The following is a 7,534-nucleotide window of genomic DNA, read 5'->3' as shown; positions in this document are numbered from 1 at the left end:
TCTGCGGCATCTGCGCCCAGAGAGAACGTTTGGTGAATACGGCAGATCGGAAAGAGAGAGGGAGTGCGGAAGCCTCGACGCCTGAGAGGCGCTCGTTTGGAGATCCGCAAGTAGGTGATTTCAGCGTCGCCATGGTTGGCGCTGCCGGAATCAGGCGAGGAGCTAGCCCGTCAGACGCCGTGGTTGGCGCACGATCGGGGCTGGATTTAGCTAGGAAGCACGGAAGATCCGGAGCGCTAGTGAAAGCGCTAGGAGTCCTTACCGTCTTGGTTTCCAGGAAGGAATAGGCGATTTGGCTGTAAATTGTCCCGCTTTATATACATTTTGTTTCGTGACCCCTCGCGGTAAAGGGGTGTTTTCGCACACGTGTTGTTGCGAAATTCTCTCGAATATTCTAATTCTTTTATCGCGATTTATTTGATTACTGTGTGTCTTTTTGCCTTTTCGGTCGTTCTCATGTTTAGCGGGGTTCGCAATATTCTTAGGGGTGCTCTTGGTTGGCGCGTGATGCACTCGGTCGCGGCGTAGCGAGCGTGCATCCCTTGCGCGTTTTTTCATGCTGCTTTTCCGCGTGTCTTCAGTTCTTTCTTCTGAAGCGCTCGCGAGTCTCCTTTGTTTGTTTAGGGCTCTTGTTTCGTTATTCGTGCCCTTATTTAAATTGTAATAGCTTTTATTTGTTTTTTGAGGCCTTCGTGATCGATGCGCGCGTTTCGCGTTGCATCGCTATGCATTTTACGAGTAATTGCGCGTTTTTACTCGTTCTTGGTGGATCGGCGCTATTTCCTCGTGATTATTTGGTTGGTAATTATGATGTTCGTTATTTCTCGTCTTTTGGCGGCGCTATTTACGTGCTTTAGTGCATTTTTCTATTAGTTTTTCTATTTTATTGGTTGCGCAGGCGCTGTGCGCGCGGCGTTCGAACGCGACGGTTTCGGTAGCTTATCCTATAGTTATACGCGCTTGTAGTTGGCACGTATTGTATTATTTGCTATACTCCGTGCTCGCGTTCGCTTGGTAAACGGCTGGGGTGCTATAATGTAGCGCACCGGACGTTACAGTCTCCAATTTTCTATTTTGGTCAGGCGTTGGATTTCGCCGACCCGGTTAGCCACGAAGGTTGTCCATTTTCGAGAAGGCGAAGACAGCCAATTGAGAGCTATCATAGAGTCCGACCAGAGAAATATATTCATGCGCGACAAGTCGAACGAGTTTCTTGTTTTTTCTAAGAGCTGTGACAGCAATAGTGCTGCGGATAATTCTAACCTGGGTAATGAGATGACCTTGAGCGGTGCTACACGCGATCGAGAACAAAGCAACTCCACGCGATACCCATTGGCGGTTTCGGTTCGTAGGTATATGCAGGCGCCATAGGCTCGTTGGCTGGCGTCGCAAAACCCATGCACCTGGACAAGTTGAGGATCCGCTGCAAACATGACGCAACGTGGGATTCGTAGTTCATTTAGATCTACTAGCTGCGATCTAAGCTTTATCCAGCGCGACTGTATGCTTTGGGGAACTGATTCGTCCCATTGATGACTTGTTTGCCATAATTCCTGGATGATAATTTTCGCTGTGACAATAACAGGTCCGATTAATCCTAATGGATCAAACAACCTAGCTACCTCTGACAGTATTAGACGTTTCGAAGTCGAGGAATAGTCCGCATTATCTTTATGAGAAAAATGCAACGTTTCTTTGTTCTGATCCCAGTGAATTCCGAGAACGCGTGAAAAGACGTCGTCGCCGATGAGCACTGAGCCTTCTAAATGTCCCTCCGCGCCCAATAATAGCTGTGAACAGCTCGATGCCCACTTGCTAAGTTTGAATGAGCCTAATTGGAGTAACTGAGTAGTTTCCTTTATTATTAATTTCGCGTCCGCGATTGTATCTGCTCCTGTGAGTAGATCGTCGACGTAAAAGTCGCGTTCTACGCATTTCGACCCTACCGGGAATTCTGATGCGTGCTGTTCCGTCAAGTATTTAAGGCATCTCGTGGCGAAATATGGTGTCGAGGAAGTGCCGTAAGTAAGCGTCGTTAACTCATACACCGTGACGTCTGAACTGACGTCGTTTCGCCATAAGATCCTCTGTAAGTTGATTTGTAACGGGTCCATCAGAATCTGTCTGTACATCTTAACTATATCAGCCGAAATAGCGTATCGATGCGTACGAAATCGTAACAGGATCGACATCAAGTTCTGCTGTACGACAGGCCTACCGCGAGCGCGTCGTTGAGCGAAACGCCCGTGCTGCTCTTGCACGATGCGTCGAACACTACGCGTATTTTTGAATTCCCATCTGCGTTCTTAAAAACGCAATGGTGTGGTAGATAAAACGCTGTTGAATCTTCGTTTGATTCGATGTCTGTGATTTTCATATAGCCCAGTGACGCGTATTCATTCATGAATTCTACGTACTGCGCTTTCAAATTGGGAGTGCGTTGAAAACGCCTTTCAATGCCCCGCAAACGTTTTAACGCGGTGTCTCTTGAGTTGCCGATCTTGGTGATTAGCTGCTCCTTCAGTGGAAGCTTTACTATAAATTTACCGTTTGGATCGCGAGAGACGTTATTTAGAAAATGTTGCTCACAATTAGCCTCCACCAAAGTGTGGTTGCTAGAATTGTTGCTGGAATTTTCTTGTTGCCAAAAACGACCTAGCTGTTCATGCAACTGCGCATTAGATATGGTAGCATGAAAAGAACGTATCCCTCGCGGGATGTGCGAAGAAATGCCGATTCGACCGGCTACGATCCAACCTAATCGAGTTTTTTGGAGCGTTGGGTGCCTTAGCGAGGATTGTACTTGTCCTACACATAATAATTCCCAAAATATCTCGGCGCCTAGTAAAATGTCGATATTTGATGTTCTGAAAAACTGGGGGTCAGCCAACCTTAGATTTCGAGGAATATCGACCTTGTCTTGATCAACAGTTAGAGCCGGAAGCCTGTCCGTAATTTGCTGTTACTACGCAGTCAATAATAGCGGAATAGGAGTTCAACCGAGATTGAAATTTCAAACGCACAACCTGAGTAGACGTACTAGTTGTCCCGTTTATACCTGAAATTGAAATATTCGTTGACTGTGATTTTAGGCTGAGCCTAGATAAGCACTTCTCAGAAATAAAATTAGCCTGTGAACCACAATCTAGCAAGACTCGGCAGGCGACAGGTTTCCCCGCGGCATCATGAACGTGAATGACGGCCGTGGACAGCAGGATCGACCGATCTCCGGGGAAATTATGCACGTGCATGACTACCGCCGCCGAAGACGAAACCGGCGCCCTTTCTTCACTCTTATTCGCATCGCGATCCTGAGCACTTGCTGTGTGTAGCAGCGTATTGTGCTTAGCTTTGCATGTTCTGCAATTTCCTGATGGGCAGTTGCTAGCTATGTGCGCGGTGGAACGCAGACAATTAATACAAGTCTTGCGCTTACGCATTTCTAAATTTCTGCAGGGCACTGAAAGCGTCAAAAATTCTTTGCATTGTCTTCTTTGCATTCTTTGCAATTAAGCATTGTCGCGCACGCCGTCTGACGCTTTCCTTGCGATGATGCCCGCGCGTTATTTTGCTTATTTGATGTGTTCGTGGACTTACTTGTGGCTTCGAGAACTTGGCATCGATGGTTCATAAAATCGAGAAGCTGCTTTAGATTTGGTAGGTCTGTACCGGACAACGAAGATTGCCATTCGCGCAGTGTAATCGCGTCGAGTTTTGCGCTTAAAATGTACACGAGCAAGTCATCCCACTGGGATGTCGGACGCTTTAATGCTTGAAGAGCGCGTATGTGCTTGGATGCGCTGTCTGCGACTTGCCTCAGCTCGATGGAATTTTCCTTCGTCAAGGAAGGAAGCTCCATAATTGCCTTGATGTGCGTGTGCACAATCACTCGTTTGTTGTCGTATCGGTCTTTCAACAATTTCCAGGCTACTTCATAGTTAAGATCGGAAATTTCCAGCGAGCTTATGACATCGGCCGCCTCGCCTGACAGCGAAGTTCGTAGGTATTGAAGTTTCTGAATATTGCCGATTGATGTGTTCGAATGTATAATAGAGTTAAATGCGTCAAAAAAAGGAAACCACTTGCCGCTGAAAGTCGTAAGACTGATCTTAGGTAACCTTACGTGTAACGTGGACTCGCGCGTTTCTAATACATTTGAAGGCGATGGACTGACGATGCTTCGATTTGAAGGACTGCGTACGACTAGTAATTCTCTAATTTTGGCTGACAATCCGAAATACGCGTCTTCGAAAGTGGCACGATCGTTCGATTCGTCCTCGACTAACATTTCTAACTGAGACTGAACATTGCAATATTCTAACCAATAATGGTTCAGTTTTAACTTTCGTTCTTCGAGCTGTGCCGTTACCGACGGCGTAACGTGGTAACGGCTTCCGCGTATGTCTTAATTCGCGTACATGATGCCTTAATAATCGTGCGCTGTTTTTTAAGAGCGGTTATATCGTTCTGAGACATTTTGAAATAACATGTAATAACCTATTGATAAGCACGAAAATTCTGGTTAGCGGCCGAACGCGATAGTTACCCTCACCTTATGTGACAAAGAGTTTCAGAAAACGAACGTGATGCGGCGCTTCGCCCTTCCTGTGCCGTTGTCAGGAACGGAAGCTCGTCCTTGAAAATGCTGACGATGCTGACTCGTTGTTAATAAAACCGCGCGTTAATAAAAGGCGGCCGCTTGCCTTGAAGCGCCTTCTTGATGACCGATGTGGACGATGCGGCTGGCTGCTCGATACGCCGCCCGTAATGTCGGTCGTGCGCGTGCTTGTGCGCGTGGTCGTGCGCCTTGGTGCGCTGCTTGATGCGACGTCGATGATGCGGCTGGCTGCTTGGCACGCCGCCCGTAATGTCGACCGTGCGCGTGCTTGTGCGCGTGGTCGTGCGCCTTGGTGCGCTGCTTGAAATCAACGCCGATGCTTACCGGTGTGACAAATGTCCGCTTCACACACCTTGCTGATAATATCACGTGAAGGCCGGGAGTCCCGCGGTCGACTTGGATATGTGTCTCGTGAACCGAATGCCGATGTATCCGGTTCGAAGGACCAAAAGATGTAGGGTATTGCGCTTCGTGTGTCGCGCCCTGCGTCCACGCGGATAATACGCGGTGAATATTCTTCGCGCTCGGCGTGGTCAGGAATAAAGATTCTGTATTCCTTTAGTTCGTTTTAAGGATTTATTGTCGATTCACTGATGCGAGTACACAAAACCGCGTCTGGCTCTTACACGCGAGATTGCTACAACAATGGCGGTTAACAGCGAGAGCGAGTTGCGAGAGCGGTAACAACACCTATAACGAGCTGGGTGCCACCGTGGCACTTGAAGCGCCCCCTAAAGTTGACTGAGTGCACGAGTGGCACGAATCATGGCCACGCGATGGCATCGACGAACACGCGGGAAAGTAAATCATTAATGTCATACTGAACAAGTAATTAATCAATCCATTCCCAGAAAATGTCAAGAAAATTTTTCTCAAATGGAATTTACGAAAGGATGTTTGGAACAAAATTTGGAACTTTCAAATTCACGTATGGTGTTTACATCTCTGTTTGTCTGCAACGAACAATTTCCCAAGTCTGTCAGGAGCTATTGCATATTATATGTAATAAACACAAGTAATATTATATTTTATTCCTCCCGCAAATTATCTAATTATTATTATGTATTTTTTCACAATATTCATTTTCAGGTATTATTGAAAATTGGTGGGACTCGTCGACTTTATCTCAACTGACTAGACTATTAAAAACTTTATTTTTGAAAGCTGGACCAGTTTGGTTAATTTAGAACATTTTCATTTGGAACAAAATTTGGGACAGTCAAATTCACGTATGGTTTACATCTCTGTTTGACTGCAACGAATTTGTTAACTAAGTTAGGAAACAGTAATGAAAAAATTTTTTTTCAATGCCCCTCTCTCACATAATATCGGTTAACTCTTTCTAGATCTCTATTTTCTTTGTCTAACAGTAAAAGATAAATACGACTTGTACTCGTGTAAGCGGTCACAAGTTACGTACCTCTGAAATATGTTCTCAGGAATAGCGATGAATTGTTTGAAAATTATAATTCTTATATTTGAAAAATCGTACGGTGGAATTTGATTAATTTGATAGTGGAAGATAATCTGTTAAAAGTTTTTTGTGTAATGCATGTATCTACAAATATGTGGTGAGTTCAATGAAGGGTATAACAGCTATAGTAATAATTGAATTTATATGAAGAGATTTTATACTTAATATAGTTCTAAATAATCTTTTTCAATTTTATGTTTTTGGTTTTCGATCACAACTATTATTGTATAATTAGCATCTGGCAATCGCATATTTAAAATGGATATTATGCAAGTATTAACATATTGACTTTGATGAACAACGATCTATAAAATTTCATGCTTGTTTGGACTGGAAGTGGCTTCCTACTTTTGACTAGCGTAATTTTATGTTAAATGAATTATATACTGTCGGCGAATAATGGGTTAAAACTGGATAATTGACATTTAATAATTTTTATATATGGATTTAATTTAAGATGTATGTACTGAGGATGGTCAGATGGTGACCGAAACGTTTACGTATACTCATACTCCCCTCCTCCTCCGCCAATAGCACCACATCATCCGTATACGCTAACCCAAATATTCTCTTATCCGCCACCTTCACCCCCTCCCTTTTCTCTTTCCTGTACTCCATTCTTTCCCCATTCCCTTTCCTCCACACCCTTAATACCCTTCTTACCCCCTCCTTCTTCTCTCTACATTCCATATTCCACCATCCTCTTACTTTCCTTTCTTTACCTTTCTCCTTCTCTATAATCCCCAATATCTCCCTTATTATTGCTTCCGTTTCCTTCATGCACTCCATCTACTCCATCCCCTTCCCCTCCCTCCATTCCCCTCCAATCTCTCTCTCTAAATACTACCCTACTTTCCTCAGCCCACACCCTCCTGCTCGCTCCTCCTCCCTCTTTTCCCGTACCTTTTCCCTTTTCTCTCCATCTTTTCCATGTCACAACCACGGGATGGTGATCGGAGTCCATTTTATCCCCCACCTTCAAATACTCAATCTCTTCCCTCGTTTCTTCATCCGTCAACACATAATCAATTACTGAAACCCTCCTTCCCCCTGTATACATCCAATTCCCCCTTCGTCCCCTTTTATATCCCCATTTAGTATAAACCAACCCCTTTCCCTTATTAACTCCACCAATTTACCCCCCACCATGTTTTTCCTACTATCCCTAGACCTTCTCTTCTCTTCCTCCTCTCCTTCAATCTCTTTCCTTATCCTTCCTCCCTCACTCCCCGTTCTTACATTAAAATCCCCCCTATCACAGTTTTTATCCCCTCTTCCTTCCCCTCCATCCATTCCACCAAACTCTCCAGCTTCTTTTTCACATCCATATTTATATACAATTCCATCATCCTTGCCCTATTCCTTCCTACTTTCCTGTCATCACCCCCTCCTCTTCCTTTCTACCCTCTTCTCCCTACTATCCCTATACAACTCCTTTCTAA

General features: G+C 44.8%; 2 protein-coding genes across 2 annotated transcripts; both read right to left on the bottom strand.

Annotated features, from left to right (window-relative positions):
- Positions 1–1,052: 1,052 nt before the first annotated feature.
- Positions 1,053–2,132, bottom strand: LOC108767605 (uncharacterized). Its single transcript, XM_018517569.1, has one exon. It carries the CDS (start codon positions 2,130–2,132, stop codon positions 1,053–1,055), a length of 1,080 nt encoding a protein of 359 aa, XP_018373071.1.
- A 59-nt stretch (positions 2,133–2,191) lies between these two features.
- Positions 2,192–6,881, bottom strand: LOC108767604 (uncharacterized). Its single transcript, XM_018517568.1, has 4 exons — positions 6,756–6,881; positions 3,598–4,300; positions 3,059–3,460; positions 2,192–2,841 (listed from the first exon to the last, which is right to left on the bottom strand). The coding sequence occupies exons 1-4, from the start codon at positions 6,879–6,881 to the stop codon at positions 2,192–2,194; spliced, it is 1,881 nt and encodes a 626-aa protein (XP_018373070.1).
- Positions 6,882–7,534: the final 653 nt, after the last annotated feature.

The sequence above is a fragment of the Trachymyrmex cornetzi genome, unplaced genomic scaffold (genome assembly GCF_001594075.2).
Source record: "Trachymyrmex cornetzi isolate Tcor2-1 unplaced genomic scaffold, Tcor1.1 scaffold698, whole genome shotgun sequence".
Lineage (NCBI taxonomy): Eukaryota > Metazoa > Arthropoda > Insecta > Hymenoptera > Formicidae > Trachymyrmex > Trachymyrmex cornetzi.
Note: the sequence above shows the minus strand (reverse complement) of the source record. Positions and strands in the feature narration are given on the sequence as shown.

Excerpts from the sequence above, each read along its gene's own strand:
- LOC108767605 (XM_018517569.1), bottom strand. The coding sequence starts at position 2,132 with ATGTACAGACAGATTCTGATGGACCCGTTACAAATCAACTTACAGAGG.
- LOC108767604 (XM_018517568.1), bottom strand. The coding sequence starts at position 6,881 with ATGGAGTGCATGAAGGAAACGGAAGCAATAATAAGGGAGATATTGGGG. Across the intron at positions 4,301-6,755 it reads GTAGAGAGAAGAAGGAGGGG|TCTCAGTTAGAAATGTTAGT; the intron begins GTAAGAAGGGTA and ends TGCAATGTTCAG. Across the intron at positions 2,842-3,058 it reads AACGAATATTTCAATTTCAG|GCGCCGAGATATTTTGGGAA; the intron begins GTATAAACGGGA and ends ACATTTTACTAG.